The sequence below is a fragment of the Ochotona curzoniae genome, unplaced genomic scaffold (assembly GCF_017591425.1).
Source record: "Ochotona curzoniae isolate NIBS_2020 unplaced genomic scaffold, NIBS_Ocur_1.0 scaffold_4683, whole genome shotgun sequence".
Taxonomy (NCBI): Eukaryota; Metazoa; Chordata; class Mammalia; order Lagomorpha; family Ochotonidae; genus Ochotona; species Ochotona curzoniae.
The window spans coordinates 6881957-6902728 of NW_024467121.1; the positions used below are offsets into that span (position 1 = coordinate 6881957).

The window sequence follows — 20772 nt, forward strand, 5'->3', positions numbered from 1 at the left end:
GGGCGTTAAACAAGGAGGTGGACATGACAGAAGCAAATAGGCTGGCGGATATCCAGGAAGAAGAGTGGGGAGGGTGTGAAGTTAGTATATGTATGTGTGTGTCTTTACAGAATTAAGGCTAGGAGGGAATGATTTCTAAGATTCTTTTACCCAGGGACAGGAGTGTGATAAGACCAAACTAGGGGATGCTTACAGCCGGGCACAATAGCACGACTTCACGTCAGCATTGCAAGATCTCAGGATTAGGGCCTTTGAGGGATCCAAGTGGAGAGGCTGGAATGGACAACTAGCCTGGTGTCTCAAAGGAGAGATACGGGATAGGAGATATATAAAGATGCTTTCAAATGCCCACGGTAAATGAATTTAAAAGATATTTTGGTGCCCCCAAAACTTTGAAGTCCAGGCATATGAGGGCTCTTCCAAAAGTTCATGGAAAATGAGTGTTATGAAAAACTGGCCTGGGTTTCATAGTCCTAGATGGAGGAGTTACTGATGTGTGATTGATGACTAGCATCCTTGAAGTGCCTGAGATAGACAGACATAACTTTCTTTGAACAGATGATGCAGGCCCAAACTCTTAGAAACCTTTAAATTTTAGTTAGGGGCCAGCATTGTGGTGTTGCCAGCTGTTCTCCACCTACAGCACCAGCATTCCGTATGGGTGAGCTGCTTGGAGTCTGGTGGTTCCATGTCTGATCCAGCTCTCTGTTAGTGGCCTGGGAAAGCAGCAGAGAATGATCCAAGGCCTTGGGCCCCTGCATCCATGGGGGAGCCCTGGGAGAAGCTCCAGTTTTCTGGCTTTGAACTGGTCTAGCTCTGGACATATAGGAAGTGAACTAGCAATTGAAAAATCTCTCTCTGTCTCTTCTTCATCTCTGTAACTCTGCCTTTCAAATAAAAATAAATAAAATCTTAAATGAAAATGTAGTTGGAACTCTCATGTGAAGGACAGTTCTGGTTGTTGCAGCTGAGATGTGCAAGGAGAACAAGTAACATCACACATGACCCACGCCTAGAGACAGAGAACACCATGCCCCCGCATGCTTGCAAATCCAGTTCCCATGGAACACCTTTAAATTGTGGAGGTGGAGAACCAGTGAGTGGAAGCCTAGAGCCTCAAGCAAAAAGAGGAGAGGAACGCAGGAGACAAAGAGATCGTCTCCATAAAGGAAAAGGCCAATACAAAACAAGCTATACAGGAGGTTGACACAATGGCTCATCTGGCTAATCCGTTGCCTGCAAACACTAGCATCCTATGTGGGCACCAGTTCAAGTCTCAGCTGCTCTACTTCCCATCCAGCTCCTTGCTTATGATCAAGGAAAGCAGCAGGTCCAAAACCTTAAGACCCAGCATCTATGCGGGAGAGACCTGGAAGAAGCTCTTGGCTCTTGGTTTCAGACTGGCTCAGCTCTGGCTGTTGTGGCCATTTGGGGGTTAATCAGTTGGTGGAAGATCTCCATTTTTTCCTCTCTCTATCTCCTCTGTGTAAATCTGTCTTTCCAATTAAAATAAATAAATCTTTTAAAAATATACTATACAAGTCATGGCTTATTACAAAAGAATGCTAACCTATCATTTGCAGGCAAACAGATGGACTAGAGTCCACCATGTTAACAGCACAAAGTCTAGTACAGAAAGACATACCCCTGTGCCTGTATAGGTGGGTGGTGGAAAGAGCCAACCTGAATGTGGACCAGTGATTGCTGTGGGAAGGGCAGGTGGAGGGAGACTGCATCATGGTCCTGAAATGTGGCTCATTCTAAGGGTCACAGCCTAGTGCCCCATGGCAGCGCGGTGGCTCTGGTTCTCCAGGACACAGTGTGTGTTTCCTCACCAAGCACAAGAGAGGAGTCTGAAGGCTCAAAGCATAAAGCTTATTAGGAGGTGGGAATGTCAAGGAGCCTGTTCTAAACAGGACACAGTGCAGGCATTTACCGAAATGCCACACTGTACTTCCTAAGAGTGTGTGGTTGACTATTCATCAAAACAATTTCACAAAAGTGTCTAAGGAGATGGAAATGCCAATTAACCTGATTTGGTTATTACACATTGTAATACAGTCATCAGATTATCACCCTGTACCCCATTCATGTGCATAATTAAAATAACTGTCAAAATTTAACAATAAATCAAGGCTTGATAATTCATAGCTTTGGCTAGAGGAAAAGTAACTGAAACCTTGGCAGGAAAGGAAGTGGTGTTTTGGGAAGGATTGCTGGCAGGGGAGCCGCCCTGCTTAGATGTTCCTCTGCAGGAGACAAGGTTCAGACCTTATAACCCTTCACAAGTTGAAAAGTGTGTCTGTTTCAGCCAGCTTGCCCAACAGCGCAGCTTAGCCTGGCTGGTGTTACAGGTGCTCGCTGCACATGTGTGAGCTTACAGTGGCAATCATATGGCTGATGGAGAGCTGAGCTCCATTGCCACTGCCCAGCATCCCGAGAGTATCACACCTGTCTCATGCTAGCTTGGGACAAAGTCAAAATGCAAAGTATTTCACACCATCATAGGTTGAAAAATCATGAAGTGGATCAGGCATGGGCTGGGGACGGCCTGTGTAGGAATGGCAGGATGCCTTGAGGAGTTGAAACCATTAAGAGAAAGCAAAGAAAGGGAGGAAAACTAAAGCACTTAGAAAAGCAAGTCTTACAAATGCCTTGCCCATTGAATTTGGGAAATGAACGAATATTGAAAACAGATCACGTCTGTTTTATAAGTTAGAAAACGGGTGGGCATTGAGGTGTGATAAGTTAAACATTGGGCTGCTACACCAGCATTCTACTCGGCCAATGAGTCCCGCAGCAGCTCTATTTCCAAACCAATCACTTACTAATGGACCTGGGAGAGCAGCAGAAGTTGGCCCTAGTGGTTGGGCCCTGTCACATGGGAGACCCAGAAAAACTTCCTGGCTTCCCAACCCTAGTAATTTTGATCATTTCGGGGTGAACCAGCAGGTGGAAGATTTCTCTTTTTTTCTCTTCTGTTACTGCCTTTCAAATAAATAAGAAAAAAAATATTTAAAAAATTACAAAACATGGATCAAAATATGTCATCTAGTGAAATTTTTTTCTTTCCAGAAAATGACCAGGAAACTATATAAAATTATATTCCAATATTTTCTTTTAAAAATACTTATTTCTTTTTATTTGAAAGGCAAGATTATAGATGAAGGTAGAGAGAGAGAAAGCTCTGTCATCTACTGATTTACTCCTCATATGACCGCAATGACCACAGCTGGGCTGGTCTGAAGCCAGGAGCCAGACGTTTCTTCCGGTTTTCCTACACGGGTGCAGGGGTCCAAGCACGTAGGCCACCTTTTGCTGTATTCTCAGGCCCATTAACAGGAAACTGGACTAGAAGTGGAGCAGGCAGGACTCAAACCAGTGTCCAGATAGATGCTAGTGCAGCAGGTGCGCGCTTAACTCACTATGCAATGGAGCCAGCACCTATTCAATATTTTCAAATAGCATTTGATCATTTGAAAAAGCATCTTGAACCAATAATGCAAGAGCTAAGATCAAAAATGAAAAGCAAAATAAGAACAGAAGCAAAGGGATGTTGAATTCAGGAAAACAATAGAAACATTGAAAATCTTATCAGAAACAGATTCAGTTTCAAGATGCCCATGCGGAAAAAGATTTAAATCGAATTTTAGTAAGAGATATTGAGGGAAAATGAGAAAAAGAAATCAAGACAGGAGACAGGTGTTTTGTCTTGGTGGATTCCTTAGAATATTTACTACAAGATTGTGTCATAGTCGCCAGAACACATTTAGCTTTTTCACTTCTAATCCGCACGCCTGACTTGGTTTTCTTGCCTGGTTGCCTTGGCAGGAACTCCAGTACAGTGCTGCAGGGGGCTGACTGTGCAGGTCCCCTCAAACTCCATACAGAAAAACCCTACTTCTCAAGCGATGGTTTTTAGAGGTGGGGACTTGGATGGCACTTACTGATGAGGACGGAGCCCATTTGAGCAGGATCAGCTCCCTGCGAAGAAGAGAACTGGTACTTGCTCTGCCACAGCAAACAGGTCACTTTCTACAAACCAGAAAGGGCCTATACACAAAGACCATGCTGGATTCTAATCTCAGATTTCCCCAGAACTGTGAGAAGTAACTGTTTTTGCCAGCCAGCCTATGTCAACCTGTTGAAGTAGGCACATGTGGCAACAGGTGGCCCCTTGCTCATGCAGCTAATCTTCAGGGGGAAATCACATCAATCAGACCCAAGTACCATGTACCATGCGGCTTTCTCCTCACTCTGTTGACGTGTGAGGAATCCCTCTAGTCCTAGTTTTGCTGGATGTGTTTTTCATGAAGGGGTATTTTTTAAAATACTGTATTTGTTGAGACCATGAGGTGGCTTATAAATTTGATTAAGAATCAATGAACGGGCCCAGCGCGGTGGCGCAATGGTTAGGGTCCTCGCCTTGCACACCCGGGATCCCATATGGGCGCCAGTTCTATCCCAGCAGCCCCGCTTCCCTTCCAGCTCCCTGCCTGTGGCCTGGGAAAGCAGTCGAGGACGGCCCAAAGCTTTGGGAACCTGCACCCGCGTGGGAGACCCGGAAGAGGCTCCTGGCTTCGGATTGGCATAGTATCGGCCATTGCGCTCACTTGGGGAGTGAATCATCAGACGGAAGATCTTCCTCTCTGTCTCTCCTCTCTGTATATCCGCCTTTTCAATAAAAAAAAATAATAAAAATAAATCTTTAAAAAAAAGATTTATTCCTTCATTTGAAATACAGTGGCAAAGAGAGGGACACAACACACACACACACACACACACACACACACACACCCCTTCTATCCCCTGGTTCATGCCCCAAATGCTCACAATGGCTGGAACTGGGCCAGGCTGAAGCCAGAAGTCAGGGGCTTCATCCAGGGATGTGGCAGAGGCTCAAGCCCTTGGACCACCTTCCATTGCTTTTCCCAGGCCATTAGCAGGGAGCTAGATTGGAAGTGGAATAGCCAGGACTCAAACCAGTACTTTGATGTGGGGTGCCAGTGTTGTAGGCATCTTAACCCATTGTGCCACAATGCTGGCCCCGACTGTAGATTTAAACATAGCATGTTTTTGAATCCTGACACACACAGAGATTTTAATATTTGATTTTGCTGGAGAGTCTGGATGTGTTTTTCCATACTTTACTTTCTATCAAAGCACAAGAGAGGCAACCCGGGAAGGACTTGTAGCTGCAGGCAGACACTGCAGCAGTACTGCATTATGAGGCCCTGTGTCCAGGGCAGTGAGATTTCTCTGTGAAAGACTGGAGAGGCAATGCCTTGAGCCGTGTCTATCAGCAGTCTGGGAGCAGCCATAGGAAGAACTAAGTGGGTGTGTGCAGCTGTGCCAATAAAGCTTCTTCTACAATGCATATGGACTGAGAGGCTGGCTGTGGTCTCCAAATATGGTTTGCTGACCCCTGTTCTGAACACTAGGAAGCCACCTCATCTGTGTATACAGAAATGGGTGTGGGTACAAGGGGAAGAAGATGAGGAGCGAGATACAACATAAAGAACTTCAAAGGGTGTGGCCGTCCAAGAGCATGTGTCCAAACTGGCACCCATCTGAAGCCTTAAGGAAGGATACTGAGACCTTATATTTCCAGGCTCCCCTTTCTAAGCTGCCACCCAAAGCTCTAGGAATGTTTACCTCCCTGTGAGCTCTCAGGTTAGAAGAGAAATCAAGTGAACAAATGGTTGGCTTATGAGCAAGGACAAGAAAATGGAGTAATACACACACAGGCGGTGATGGCGAGGTCTTGCAGTCCTCAGTCCTTCAGATTCTACCTCCTGAGTTGGCGTGGAGAGCTGAGTTCTAACCCACCTCTGCCACTACTTCTCCCACCACCTGGAGCAAGCAGTCACTGCGCTTTTCTGGTCAAGGATTTCAAGCTATTGCCTGTACCAAAGTGCAGTCACTTATAGTAGACACTAAGAAAATGAGTTGGGAGATTCTAAAGGCAGGTTCTATAGCACACATACCTGTGACAGGCTTTCCCCAAGGACACTTTAAAAAGCCATGAACTTGTACCAAGGACACTACAACCGTCCACAAATATTTCTGATGTTGGCTGCCTTGCCACTACCTAGCAAGTCTTGGATGGATGCCACCCTGATTACTGATCCTTAAAATCAAGGATAAATGTTTTTACAACTCCCATGTCTCATTTTACCTTTAAAATTCCTTGGTTTCCTTTACTGTCTGTATGTTTGCAGCATCCAGATTACTATCTTCTGTCCCTTTTCAAGGAAAATGTTGTTAGGTTTTGCAGGACTCCTCTCTCTGTGGTGGTTGTTTTAGTTGATGGTTTCTTCACCTGTAACACCTCTAGCAGCCACACATGTGGGATTCTACAAAACACAAACCCATCGTAGTCGATTTTGGGAAATTGCAATCCTTTGTCCCTTTTCTTATGAAATTAAACTAAACACAGTGTTTAAGTGTGAGACAAAATCACAGACCATGGCATTTAACTGCCCTTGGTTGGAGTTTCACAGAATCACAAAAATGGAACCAGACCAAATTACAGAAGGGCATTCGGTCTGCGTAAATGCTCTATGCTTTGGGATTCTAGGGAAACACTTCCAGCAAACCATTGAGATGAATAACCTAGTGCTGGTTTCTTAGGACGTTTCCTTGGTGTCTTGTGCCATGTGACTATGGGCTCAAGGCCAGGCAGGTGTCTTCTGAGCAGTGGGATTTAGAAGACACAGTTGTGTCTGTCCTTTAGCTACTTGTGAAGCAGAGACAGTGAGCTCCCATCTGCTTCTTTTACTTTTATAACCAAGATCCCTCTCTGAGGCCAAAATTGAAGAGTTAAGAACCCAATGACGGGGCCCGGCATGGCAGCTGCAGCTAAAATCCTCATCTTGAATGCACCAGGTTCCCATATGGACGCAGGTTCTAATCCCGGCGACCCCGCTTCCCATCCAGCTCCCTGTTGTGGCCTGGGAAAGCAACTGAGAATGGCCAAAAGCTTTGGGACCCTGCACCCATGTGGGAGACCCGGAAGAGGCTCCTGGCTCTTGGCTTCGGACTGACTTGGCTCCGGCCATTGCGGCCACTGCGGCCACTTTGGGAGTGAGTAATTAGACGGAAAATCTTCCCGTCTTTCCTCTTCTCTGTATATCTGACGTTGCAATAAAATAAATAATTTTTTTTAAAAAGTTACTATAGGGATAAAAAATAATTACTCAATGCTGGTTTTCTGCCTGGGTGGTAGGGATCCAGCCACCTGAGTCATCACCTGTTGCCTCCCAGGGTGAGCATTAGCAGGAACCTGGAACGGACAGCAGAGCCAGGTCTTGAACCAGGCGCTCCAATATTTGATGAGAGCATACCAAGGGACACCTTAACTATCATATCGAACCCCTGATTGTATATATTTTTAAATGTAGCTATCTATTATGTGACTGGAGTTAAATATGTTGTTTATGATGAGGGCGATGGGTGTGCATTGTGCTGCAGTGGTTAAAGCTATTATTTGGGACATCTACATCTCAGACTATAGCACTGGTTTGAGTCCTTCCTCCTCTGCTTCCTTTCTGGCTTCTTGTTAATGCATACTGGTAAGCAGCAGGTGATGGCTCAAGAACCCAGATTCCTGACATTCATGTGGGACACCTGGGCGCAGTTCTGGGCTCCTTGTTTTGGCCTGGCTTGGGCCTTAATTTTTGTAGGCAATTGGGAAGCAAACCTTTGGATGAAATCTTTCTCCCAGTCTGATCTCTATTTTTCAAATATAGACTTTTAAAAAAAGCAGATGGGATAAAAGACATAGGGGATAGAAGACATAGGGACCAGATATGTTGAGATTTGGAAGGAAGAACATGCGCAAGTTACTAATTTTGGACTAATTAAACTTTCTTAGATTGTGTGAAGTGGTGCTGGAGACTTCAGGGAGCACAGATGTCCAAATTTCCCAAGACCTTAATTCTGTGTTTGAACTTTGGGTCTCACTGCGTGCATACACACACACACACACACACACACACACACACACACACACACACACAAACACACACACACACACACACACACACACACACACACACGTGCTTCTCATCTCTCCCACTGTACCTCTTTCCAAGAATTCACACTTCTGACCAATTTCTCTCCTTTAATGAATTAGAAATAATCTCCTAGGACTAGGAACACTTTCAATCCAGGAACTTACCTAACCGAATTAAAGAGACTATGAATGTTCATTTAAACCAGCCACAAGGAAAATGGAATGGAAGTTGCCTGCTTCCCAGTCAGCCCACAGTGACACCACATAGAGACCCATTCATAACATTCGCACCCAAGGCGATGGGTGTTGGGTGAACAAATTCCAGATACAGATCCCTGTGTGGCACCGCACCTCTGGGGTGCTAACACTGTCTCAGGTGTGTGTGCCTGTGTATTCCTAGGGAGCTGGGTCACCTGGATGCGGTTTTCTGCACCTAATGCTCGTTGTGAACCAAACTGCACCCAGCAACGTGAAACATGCACCATGCTCCCATCCCTCTCAGCCCTACTGGTCACATTAGAACAACATGGAGGCTAATGCAGGCCTGTTTCTAACCTGTCCCCAAGGAAAGTGGAATGTCCTCTCCACATTACTCTCACCAAGTTCCCAAAAAATGCTGTCACCAAGAAGTCAGGCCAATCAATGCTAAAAATTAGAGATGATTTTATAGATTAGTCATTGAGAGTTTTTCCTTCTGCCTGTTCATCTTGTACTTAAGTCAATTTTGTCGGGAAAGTTACCAATATTTACTGATCAAACAATGCAAAGACGAGGAAAAGGTTCCAGCAACCCAAAAGAATTCAGTTCTACTCAAGGATCTAAAATTGGTGTGCAGCACTGAGACAACAACTGAGACAGAGTTAGGACGCATCTTGTGAGTCATCAAAGTGCTTTATTTTGTAAAGCCCGGCTCATGACGGGAGTGTATTGTTAGCACTAGGAGATACAAGGCAAACTTCCTCACTCTGTCCAATAGTTCATTAACAGAAATGAATGACAAAGACAGTTACAGATGAAAGTAAAGCATTCTGTAAACTTCTAAAGGCATACACATATTGGCCACCAAAGGAAATGGTTACTCAAATGATGTATACGGTACCTTATCTTCACTTCAGGGTCAAAGAAACCACAGAATTTGAGAACACTGAAACTAACTGGATGTCAGAATTAATGGGTGTGTGTGCGTGTGTGTGTGTGTGTGTGTGTTGGGCGCAGGTGGGAGGAAACCAAATGACAGAATCAATTAAATACACACAATGCAGATTTGTACAACTATGTTCAGTGGTGTCAACATCATCTGTAAAGAGTAACAGATCTATGGAAAGTCAGTAGATAGGGGTGGGTGTGGCATGGCTGCTGGCTTCCAGAGATACTGTGATGTCAACCCACACTCCCTGGGCACAGTCGCAACCTGGCGAGCCCTGAAGTTACTGGCGAAGGCAGCATGGCACGGGACTTGGGTGAGCTGTTAAGTAACTGATTACTGAAGGGGGATTTTCTTCCCCCTTTCCTGAAACTTTCTACCAAAACCATCTCATGGTTTCAACAGGAATTTCCAAGGCACAGCATTAGCACAGCATATAAATTGATAAGCTACTCTAAGCAAGCCTAATATTTTAGCCTGATGCCTTTCAGAAAATGCAGCAAGTTGGTAAAATACATGATCTGTATTGGAAATGTACAACTGGATTAAACACAACCAGCACAGTTTAGGGCAATCAACTTCTATGACCAGATTTGGGTTACATCATTAAATGGATAAATTTATATCTGAAGGAAACCAAACTATCTTTTTCCTTTTATCGTCAAAGACTGACTACTACATCTTGTGAATAAAATGCTCACCTAAAAATGTGACTGTGGGATAAATCTCAAAATCAGACAAACATTTCACCTACACTGTAAAATGACTTTACATGTAAACTTCAAAACAAAATATCATATGCTGTATATTACATTTTTAGATTCAGAAATATCCCTGTTTTCCTGATCATGTAAACAGTAAAACTGAGGGCCTTCACTAAAGGGACAATTAATAATAACAAATTGCCACTGTTTAAACACAGGCCAAACATAAACATCTTGGAAATCAATTCGCCTTGGGTGACGGAAGGTGAGAGTTTTAGCGCTGTGCTTGTCTTCCCCCAGGGGGAGATGTGGACACCATTGCCCCAAACTATGCTCTGTGCAGGTTGGTACTGTTTTCCTTTCCTAGCATTAAGTCCTAGACGGCAACAGAAGGGTATCGGAGAGGCTCCAGGTGAGGAAAGAGGAGCAAGCTGTTCTCCTGGATGTGATTTCCAGAGGCTTCAATGTGCAGCCAGAGTCCCTGCAGCATCAGCTTCCTGGCGGAGCAGGAAGGGCCTGCTGCTCCGGGACATGGTGCGGGTGGGGACAGAGCTCTGAACCGGCACACACAAGGGTGCTAGTATTCTTCCATCATGGCTGGGGGTCGAGGTGACAACTATTAAGGAGTGTTGGGCGTGCAGGGGTGGAAGTGTAACATTTGCAGTAGGTTTTTTTTATCATCACCATCCTTCTCATTATTATTATCTTCATTATTATTATGAACACTGTCTCACATCTTTCAACTCAAAAAAAAAATATATATATATATATACGGATCCACAGTTTATCGTGTGATGCCCATGAGGTTCCTCTGGCATGCATTTCTTGTTTCCCTCCCCCCACATGTGCTGGCTCTCTTGCTCACTCGGCTCGCTTGCTCGCTTGCTCACTCACTCACTCATTCAGCCGTAGCTGGAATCAGAGGGTTTCTGTGAACACGTTCTGATTCAAGCTGATTGGTTTTATTTAATGAATTATTGTAAAATGTGAGTGCGCACACGCATACACACACATTCATACACACACACACACGCACGCACGCACGCACAGTTGGAGATAGCTAGAACGATGCTGGGAAATGTCAGGTAGCTGTGAAAGCTAGTAGCCCCCAGATCAGTCAACTTGGCCTGAAGATGTAAACAAAGAGGTTTGCTTCCTGCAAGGTGAGTGCTTCGTGGAGTTTGGTTTTAGTCTTCCTTACACTGAAGCCACCTCCGTCCTTCCCATGCTCAGGTTGGTCCCAGGCTGCTCGGGAGGTTACGTCAGGATATGGCCAATGAAGTCCAAGAAGCGCTTTGAATACTGCTCTGGGTTCACGGTGGAGATCTCCGCTCCAGCCTGCCCGTTGGAAAGAGAAGGAAGATTAATGCAATGTGTACGATTTCCCCCCAGACGAAGACTCAGCATCCACAGCCATTCCCAACTGCAGCTGAAAATGAATCCAATGATTTTCAGGACTCTACAGTCTCTGCTCTCATGTGACTCCAAACCTCATGGCTACTGTGGCCAAAGGGTCTTACTGAGTTGGAATATGAGGCTTGGGTGGCTGGCAGGAGTGCTGTGGCAGCTGCGAATTCCAATTGCATCAGCCACGTTTGGGACATTCCATGAAACGGAAAGGTTTGTGCAGCTCATTCCAAAGCCACTGGGAACGACAGTTTCAAGGAGGTGGGCTGTGGGCAGCTGATGGTGACATACCTGTAAGCCGTAGTGAAAGGGTGACCTTGATGGTGTGACTCCGGGACATGGGATGCTCCTGCATCTCCTCATGGGGGTTGGGGGCTTACTTTCCTCTTGGCTCCATCGCACAGAGCTGCACAGAGCACAGGCTATTTCTCACAGCCATGTTCCTGTCATTTCTAGACCTGGGCTGCTAGGGCCTCCTGGAGGAGCCCAGGCCTTTGAGGTGGAACTTGGTGCTACAGGCTGTTCAACACTTGTTTATAGAGAATCATGTCTTGTTCTTGCAAATGGCCTGCTGTTCTTGACCATATGGTAATAACAGGGAGCTCAACTGTTGCTTCGTAGGCAGACTAGCTATGCACACTGGTGCATCCTTTGGAGTATGATACAGGGACAGACATTTAGGAAGGATCTACCCAGTGTTTGGGCCTGTCCAACCAGACAGTTTCATAAAATCCCATCAAGCAAGACATCAGAATCCCTCCACTGGTAGAGGGCAAAAAGCATTTCCTCCAGGTCACACAGTGGAAAAAGCAAGCAGGGATCCCGCCCCAGGACTCTTTACAGTCTCTCTGTGGTTTTCTCCCAGGGATGAGTGTTGGGAACTGTGGGACATCACTCCCCTGACTAGGATCTAACAGGGTAAAGTGGATGGGAACTGGGCTGCATGGGTAGTTTAGAAGGGCACCAAGCAGCTGCTGGTGCCACATGATGTGTGCCTTTCTTGCAGAAGTCCACACTGCACATGGCAGGGGCTTAGGCTGCAGACACTGTGGCTGGACTATTTCTTTGGCAATGGAATCTAGTTTCTTTGGAAATGGAACCCATTTCTGTGATGGCAGCCCCCTAGAGTTTCAAGCAGAAAAGGCTTGTGGTTGAGTTTGCTGGCTCTGGTTTGTGTCTGGGTTTCCCTCCTACGCTTGGCAGGTAGGAAGCAGCTGCCAGTCAGTGGGCATGAATAGCACAAGTCTGTCTGTGTACCAAGGACTCTGTGAAAGACAAAAATGGGTCCGCATGCTATGAGCCTAAAATGGACACTTGGCACTCAGTGAAATGCCAGGGCACCTGGGCAGCAGGGGCTCCATGGGCACAGCAGTGGTCCGGACCCAGGGCTTTGGGCGGGGAGGGTTAGGGGAGCAGGCTAGGCTCTACAGAAGAAGCCTTTCAGAGTCTCTGCTTGCTGAGGGCCTCACACATCACTCCTGAAGCTGTCATTTCTTCTAAGCTATAGGCATCTTCCCCTGATAGCAGACAGCCACAACCATTCCCTTGCAGGCTTGGTAAGAGGCCAGCAAGTTAACTGGTGCCTAGCACAGTGCAATTCTGAGCAGGCACAATGAAGGCAAATTTGGATCTTGCCCTCAAACAGCTGTGCTGACAGAAAAAAAAAAAAAGAAGAAGAAAAGAAAGGAAAAAACATCCACATCATTCACCATGGGAAAAGAAATCAAATCCTGCATGTTTCCCAAGTGTCTCAAGCAGAGGACTGTGCTTCAGTGCTCAATGCCCTGCACCCAAACCACCATCTCCACCGCTTTCATCTTGGGAACATTTTCCAAATACAAAGGAATCTGTCAATTCCTAGTGATGCATGTGGCCACCAGGGTCCTCCACTTGGAAAGAGATAAGACGTGGCTGAACCTCAGTGACTAGCCAAGCAGCCACAACAAGTCCCCGGGAGGGTGGGGATTAGCAGCCGGCATGTGCTGGCTCTAAGCTGCGCATGAGAACAAGGCCCCCCACACCGGGAAGGAGACTGCTGGAAGGGCTCTGGACATCTCAGCAGAGAGGAGGAGCCCCTGGAGCAAGGAGGGGTCCCTGCTGTGCGGATGGCATCAAGGACCCAGGCGGGAGAAGGAGGCCAGCGAGCTACTTACGCCGTGCTTCACGGTTTTTGCAGCGTGGGCAGCTTTCTTTTTTGCATCGTAATGAGTAAGGATGTCGATAATGGCCATGAAGTACACCTCTTTCCTAGGTGAGTCTGCAAAGGGAGGACAGCAGTGACTGTGGGAACAGGGGTGGTACACCCAGAGATACATGCACTGTGACAGCAAGGAGAAGAGAGGCTGGCAGTGCAGGAGTCAGAGAACAAATCTTAGGCGACTCCTGTGCGTCCTCTTGGCCAGCACAACTCTCTATCCAACACTCCTGCAACTTACAAAGTGGAAAAAAAAAAAAGACTCTTAACCCCAGGATATTAACACTGGAGATCCAAGGGTGGAACTGAATGCTTTTTATTTCTTACTTTTTGGGGTAATCTGCATTGTCTTTAATGATTATGTAAAGAAAAGTTGTTTTCAAAACACTTTATGAAGTAAGTGGAACTAATTGTGCTTACTGTTAATCCTTTTCTACCATAAATGCAGTATTTATAATTCATTCTCATTGGATGCAGTATTGGAACTAGATGAAGGCACAGAACAGCCCCAGTATCTACTTTCTACTCAGTTCCAAAACTTTGATGCTGTTTCAATTTATGAAGAGAAAGAAAACTACATTTGATGACATCTAGCTCTCTGTGTTAAAGAAACAACTTTGGCAAGCAAATAGAACAAAATGTAACTTGAACCAATTTGGTTAAAAAAATGCCATCCAAGCATTTTTTTAAGGAAAAAAAAATAAAAAGAATAAATAATGAGCTACTCAAGAGAGAGGCTGCTTTTACCAAACCATTAATACGTTTGTGAATAAGTAGCAAAGGCAGAGTGAAATAGTCCTTCACATGGCTAACCACTTTGATATTCTCTTGAGGATTAAGAATAATACATGTCTGGTACAATGGGCCAACTGGCTAAGCCTCCCCTCTTGAAGCACCAGGAACTCATATGGACTCCAGTTTGTGTCCCTGTTGCTCCATTTCCCATCCAGCTCCTTGCAGGTGGCCTGGGAAAGCAGCAGAGAACGGCCCAGAGCCTTGGGGCTCTGCACTCTACGAGAGACCAGGAAGAAGCTCCTGGCTCCTGGCTCCTGGCTCTGGATTGGTTCAGCTCTGGCCATTGCGGCTATTTGCGGAGGGAATCGGTAGATTGAAGATCCTTCTCTCTGTCTCTGCTTCTCCCTGTAAATCTGCCTTTCCAATACAAATAAATACATCTTAATAATAATAATGATGATGATGGACCGACCCCAGAGAAAGCCATGGACTTGCTCAGGGCTGAGGGAGGAATCGGAGAATCTCTCCCAGTCTCTGCATGGCCTCAGTGCAGAGAAGGAACTCTCCATTCACACCGGGGTGGAGAGGGAAAGGGTGGCTTTTAGTGCTGGTCCTGCCCTGAGGGCCACAGGGGACCACACGCATGTGCCCACCTCAGGGCAGGTTTGTGGTGCTTTTGACTTAGATCTAAGAGAAGACTGCTAAGGAAAGAAAAAGTTTTAAACCAGTTCTTAGACATGTTCTCTCTCTATAAAAGTGTGCAATATGCCTATGTGTGCTGTATATACATAAGACAGTTTGTGGTTTTGCTCCATTCCCCTAAACCTGGGGACCAGTTCCCATTACATCTCAGAAGCAGAGACTATGGCTTCCTGCCATGCAGTCTTGTCCCCTGTCAAGTGACCTGAATCCAGAGACTGAGTGTGGCAGGACAACACACCTGCATTAGGGTTGATTACTGGTAGGTGACAATGCAAAAAAAACAAAAACAAACAAAAACAAAAAAACCAAAACTAACAATAATCAAACCACTTAAGCTATCAAAAAGAGGCTATAGTAACTAAGCTTACTTTCATGGCACTTAATTCCATAAACATCGATGTGTGGGTCGAACTCCCCTGGCGCCAAGGGTGGTGAGCTGTTCAGCGTGTTTCCGGGACTGTCCGGAGGGGTCCCGACCGCGTGGGGGCCGTCGCTCTCCCCCTCCTCCTCCCCGTCGTTCTCCTCACACTCCACCTCTTCTTGCTCAGCCCTTTCCACATCGTGAATCCCCACCAGTAAGCTGTAGTCCATGAGCTTTAACTGGGCAAGAAACTGTGGGGAGAAGCGACATGGTCAGACAGAAACTAGGATTTGCAAGCTCAGGCAAAGGCGCCGGGGAAGGCTTTGATGGGGGGGCAGCCCGGAGCCTTGCTTGGCATTCCTGGATGGCGTCGCTGGATGAAAAATGCAGCCTTGCACTTCGGGAAGATCCAGAGCCAGTGCTGTCATCCCTGAAGGGCAAAGCTAGATGCTGAGGACCTGGCTGGATTAGATCAGAGAGCAGAAGGCCCGACTGGTCAGAAAGAGACATGGAGGGAGGGAAGAGAAAGTTTCGCCTCCCCTCAGCCCCCAGACAATTAAGACTTGGCTAATGGGAAAAAACCAGAGACCTCCCAAGAAGCTTCGAGCAGTCTCAGAAGAGTTTGAGAGGACTTTGAAATTCAGCACAGTCCGTGGAGTAGGTTATTATACTGTCCATCACAAATAAGTAAAAGCCCGAATGTCCCAATCAACTAGCAGACGCATTGTGCCAACGCTCTGGTGAGTAATGCAGTCCTTGTGTTGCGGTTCAGCCTTCCTCTGACCCAAGCAGAAGAAAAGAAGACGCTTTGCTTTCTGCCAGGCACCCACAGCCCAGGGCTCTTGCTGCTCATCCTGTCCTCTCCTGGACCAGCCATGGCTACAGTACAAGGTGGGGCAAGAGCTAGCTAGCTTTGTGGGTTTCCCTACTCCTGTCTGCCAAGTTCTTTCCTGGCTGTTCATGGCAAGAGTTTTTTCTTTTCTTTGTTGTTAAGTGCATGCACCCAGATACTTGACGTTCAATGCAGTGTTCTAACCGACCCATTAACATGTGGGTGGTGTGACTGTGTGCATGCTGCCACGGCCAAGGGCAGGCTGGAACTAATCAGCTTCCAGACCCCCCATCCCCCACGGCTGGCGGGCTCCGTGCAGGGCCCAGCTCTGCTGTGACCCTCAGCTCGGTGCAGAGGGTGCCTGGCCCTGACTCATGCCACTCCCCCGGCCCACTGATGCAGAGCAGCTGACGGGCCTCTGGCCTGCTCTGATAGAATTTAGGAAACAAACTTCCTGACACAAAGGGCAGGCATATGAAATTACAGGGCTTGGAGCTTCTGGCTGAAAACCAAATGAAATCAATTTGCCGAGACCTGCAGAGCCATTTCTTTGTGCAGTGCCTGGCGGGGGGTGCAGGGGCGATGGGGGCACAGCTCTGCCTGGAAGCCTAAGAGAAGTGTGCTCCTGCTCCTTCCCCTGCGCACAGGCACATCGAGCAGCCAGCTCTCTGAGCTCCCCCCAAACTCCCCATCTCCCACGTGCCTTCACTTGCGCCCCAGGTGTGCCGTTCTCTCTGCTACCTGCTCCCGAGCGAGCTCCCCATCTCTGGCCTTCCCAGCCATAAATCCTCTGGGGGACACCTAAAGCCTCCCTGTAGAGCGTGGAAGACACAAGAGATTTAAGCAAAGCAGCAGATGCTGATTAAGAAACAAACTTTCATTAAGTCTGAGTACTCAGCTGGCACTCGCACCCATGCATCGAGTCTGCTTTCTGGGCCACGGAGCAAGCAGCACTGTCACCTGTCACCACGGCGAGCACAGACAACACCCCTGCAGCTCCCTCTCCGACTAGTTTTCCTTCTGTTGGTCAGGGCCTACCATCAGCCCCTGGACAAATGCCAGCTATTAGTACGTATAGCTGCATACAAGTGTCCACACACACGAGTGCCCGGGCAGTTGGCACTGTTTAAGCCCTGTGAGGACACTCGGCAGGAGAGGGCCCTTCACTAACCTGTGGCCAGGGAAGTGAAAGCCCCAAAGGACACAGAAGAGAACCCAGCAGACATGCAGGTGGGTACGGGGTTTGGTGCAGTGACAGTGACCCACCTGCCCATGCCAGCTCCCTGTGTGGGGAACTGTTCATAAGTTCAGAAAGGCGGAAGAGCACCCAAAGATTCAAAGCAGAGAGCCAATGTTCTTTGTGCCTATTCATATATCCTTGGAGACTCTGTTGAAGCAACCTTCCCCACCCCACAGCCCTGTGCAGTAGCCTAGTGGCTAAAGTCCTCCAGCTCCCTGCTTGTGGCCTGGGAAAGCAGTCGAGGATGCCCAAGGGGCTTGGGATCCTGCACCTGCATGGGAGACTCAGAAGAGGCTCTGGGCTCCTGGCTTTGGATTGGTGCAGCACTTGGGGAGTCAATCATCGGATGGAAGTTCTTCATCTCTGTATTTCCTCCTCTCTGTATATCTGACTTTCCAATAAAAATAAATAAATCTTTAAAAAGAAAAAAAATAATAAAGCAGTCCTCTCCTCCCAAAAAACATGTCATTTGTTATTCTTGTAGTAGATGGGTTAAAGAGAAAAAACTGGCTTCTGAGGCCCGCCCGATCAAGCTGCTGGAGGGCCATGCAGCCAGCAGCGTGCACACCAGATAGTCAGGGGCCCTTGTTCCCTCTCCACAGCAGCCCATGGGCCCCACGTTTGGGAAGTGTACCTAATAACCTAGAACCCCACTTCTGCCCCAGCTTTTGTTCCAAGGCCCCCAGACATCTGAGCTCAGAATCTGGGTGTGCTCATTTAGGCTCTGCCCTCTCCCTCAGCCTCTCCTCACTCATCGCAGGGAGCCACTCCACGAGTCAGGAGAGCCGACCCTGTTGAAGACATGCATAGCCCTGCTGGGCTTGAGTGCTGGCCAGGGAAGCTCCTTCCTTCCTGTTACCCCACTTTCTCCTGGTGCTTGGAAGGCTCCTGGGAAGCATTAAAGACTGGATGCTGCTTGACTCCCCACCTCCAGTCCTCTAGGAAGGGAAGGTGTGTTGTAAACACCCAGTTAATCCTGCCACACCCCTGGTTAAGCGTGGTCAATGGTGTCCCACTGCTCATGGGCAGAATCTCCCCATGGCCCAGAGGGTGAGATGGGCTTCCTCCACCTCTCCTGCCCTTCTGGCCCTCTCACTCAGGCCCAGATGTCTCCAGCTGAATTTTCCAGAGCTAGTTGAAGGCATATCTGCGCTGGGCAGCACATCCCCAGGGGGCAGGCGCTTATGGCCTGTGCACTTGTCTCTGGCACCTGGCTTAGCTGCACATTTTCTTTTGTTAAGGAGTATTTGAATAACTTGTTTCTCTCCCGAGCACAGCAGCAGCTTCACCAAGATCTCTGGCTGTTTCCACTCTCGCTGACTCACGGCAGGCAGTGGCACCCTGATACACCTGCTTCTTTTTCCCCAGCCCCTTCAATTTCCCCAACTGCTCCCCCAACTCACCTCCTTTAGAAAATAACGCCCAAAGTCAAATAAAAGCAAAGGACAAAGCAACAACAACAAAACCTTTGTTAGGTGCTACAAGAGGGAACAGCTATGGGGAGCACTTTCAGACCATCTACATAGCTATCCGTGCTCTCAAAGAAGTGCTTGCTTTTCATGGAGGTCTACTGCATCACGTTCATATGGCTGACCTTCAACCATACTTTCAAGTTGTCTTTTACATAAAAAAACAGGGGATGTGCATGGTTTACTTGCCCAAGGTAGGACAGGAAGGCGGTGTATGGGCTAGACAGCTGTACTATCCATGGTATGCCTCCAGGCTGCCTTCCCTCCCATCCACCTGGTATCCACAGTGGCCAGCCTGGAGCCTGCCTTGACCACGTGCCACAGGTTTAAATGCCTGCTCCGGTAAGGAAACAATAATGGGACAAGAAGATGTGAAGGTCGTAAGTGGTTACCATCAGTGAAATGAAGAACCCCTCTTCGGGTGGAAGCTGCTCTGATATGGCCAAGGAGGTCAGGAAAAACTATGCTGGACTTGGTGGGCAGGTAAACAGACACTCCCCAGCTGACCATGGTTCAACTTCAAGATTTTTCAATTTTATGATGGTGGGAAAGTAAGACAAATTCAGTAAAAACTATCTCACACTTTGATCTTTTCCTGGGTTCCTCATATTTGGTCCAATACTCCTGGGTTGCATTACTGCAGGCTAATTTAAGTGTTCTGAGTTGGGCTAGACTAAGCCATGATGTTTAGTAGGCTGGGTATATTAAATGCATTCTTGATTTAACGTTATTTTCCATTTACGATGTTTTTTTCTGCATATGACACCGCTTTAAGTTGAAGAGCACCAGCATGTGTTTTCAAATCAATGAGACTCAAGTAGAAACGGAAAACACCAGTGGCTGGGTGTAGATTTCACTAACAGTAAGTTAAGTAGGAGTGTTTAAGACTACAGGTGGACTACAGGGCCATTTAATTCAAGCATTACAGGCTGGTGCTGTGGTATACCAGGTAAAGTTGCAGCCAGCAACATTGGCATCGGATAGGCAGGCTGTTCCTGAACCAGTTCCCTGTTCATACACCCGGAAAAGCAGCGGAAGATGGTGCAAACGCTTGAGTTCCTACTCCCATGTGGGACACTAGGAAGAAGCCCCTGGCTCCTGACCAGCCCAGCTCTGGCAACTGTGGCCATCTGGGGAATGAACCAGTGGGAGAAAGATCTCTCAGTCTCTCTCCCGTACTCCTGTAACTCTACCTTAAAAAAAATAATAAACCTTTTTTTAAAAGAAGCATCACAGTGTCTAGGTTTTGAAGTCATGGAAAATTATGTTTTTTTTTGACGTACTAGCTCTATAGCTAGATTACTGCTCTTACAGAATGGGAAAAATATCACTCAGAGGTGTGTGGGAAGGCTAAAGATAAGGTAGCTAAGAAAAACAAGCAGACATGACTGCATGCATATAACAGTGGAAGTGGTGTCAATGTTGATTAATTGAGCAAAATACCTTTTTCCCTCCCCCCCATCAGGTAGGCAAAATGGGAAGCCAAGTTCAAGTTGATGTTCCAGGAGGAGACTCTTGTGGAAAAGCCTGTGGATTCAGGAGCTCTCATCATCATAAACTTTATTTTTAAATCTCTTCTGAGGCAAGCTTAACGATGCGCAGCAGTAAGCCTGAGGTTCTAGTTAGGGAGACCGGGCACTTGGATCCAGCTGTGGGTTAAGAGAGAAGACATTCCACCAGAGGGAACTGCCTGGTGTGCAGGGGAGGGGCCTGTTGCCTCCGGTTTTCACTGAGGACTCTCTGGATTTGTTCTTTTTCACTGTCCTTCTCTTTAAGCTTCTTAATCAAATGTCTTTTAAGTAGAGAAGATTTAAAGGCACAATGATTTTTAAGTCTTTGGGTTCCTTGCTCTTCCTTTTTTTTTCCCAGCGGCTCAACAATTTCCAGCCAGAACAACACCTCATATCTTTTTTTTCTCTTCAGCATATCCCATCTAATCTCCTTAATACTTAATTCTTCATTGTGCT

The 20772-nt window shown here is 47.0% G+C and overlaps 1 protein-coding gene across 6 annotated transcripts in view; it reads right to left on the reverse strand.

The window, feature by feature from the left end:
* Positions 1 to 8889: 8889 nt before the first annotated feature.
* The window catches only part of PIP4K2A (phosphatidylinositol-5-phosphate 4-kinase type 2 alpha), a 149021-nt gene continuing 137138 nt past the window's right edge, over positions 8890 to 20772 (reverse strand). For all 6 annotated transcript variants that reach the window (XM_040968255.1, XM_040968254.1, XM_040968256.1 and 3 more), the window contains 3 exons: positions 15272 to 15515; positions 13426 to 13529; positions 8890 to 11203 (listed from right to left, as the gene is read on the reverse strand). In XM_040968255.1, the coding sequence (XP_040824189.1) occupies positions 11123 to 11203; positions 13426 to 13529; positions 15272 to 15515 (429 nt within the window). In that variant the 3' untranslated portion in view covers positions 8890 to 11122. The remainder of the gene's footprint in view (positions 11204 to 13425; positions 13530 to 15271; positions 15516 to 20772) is intronic.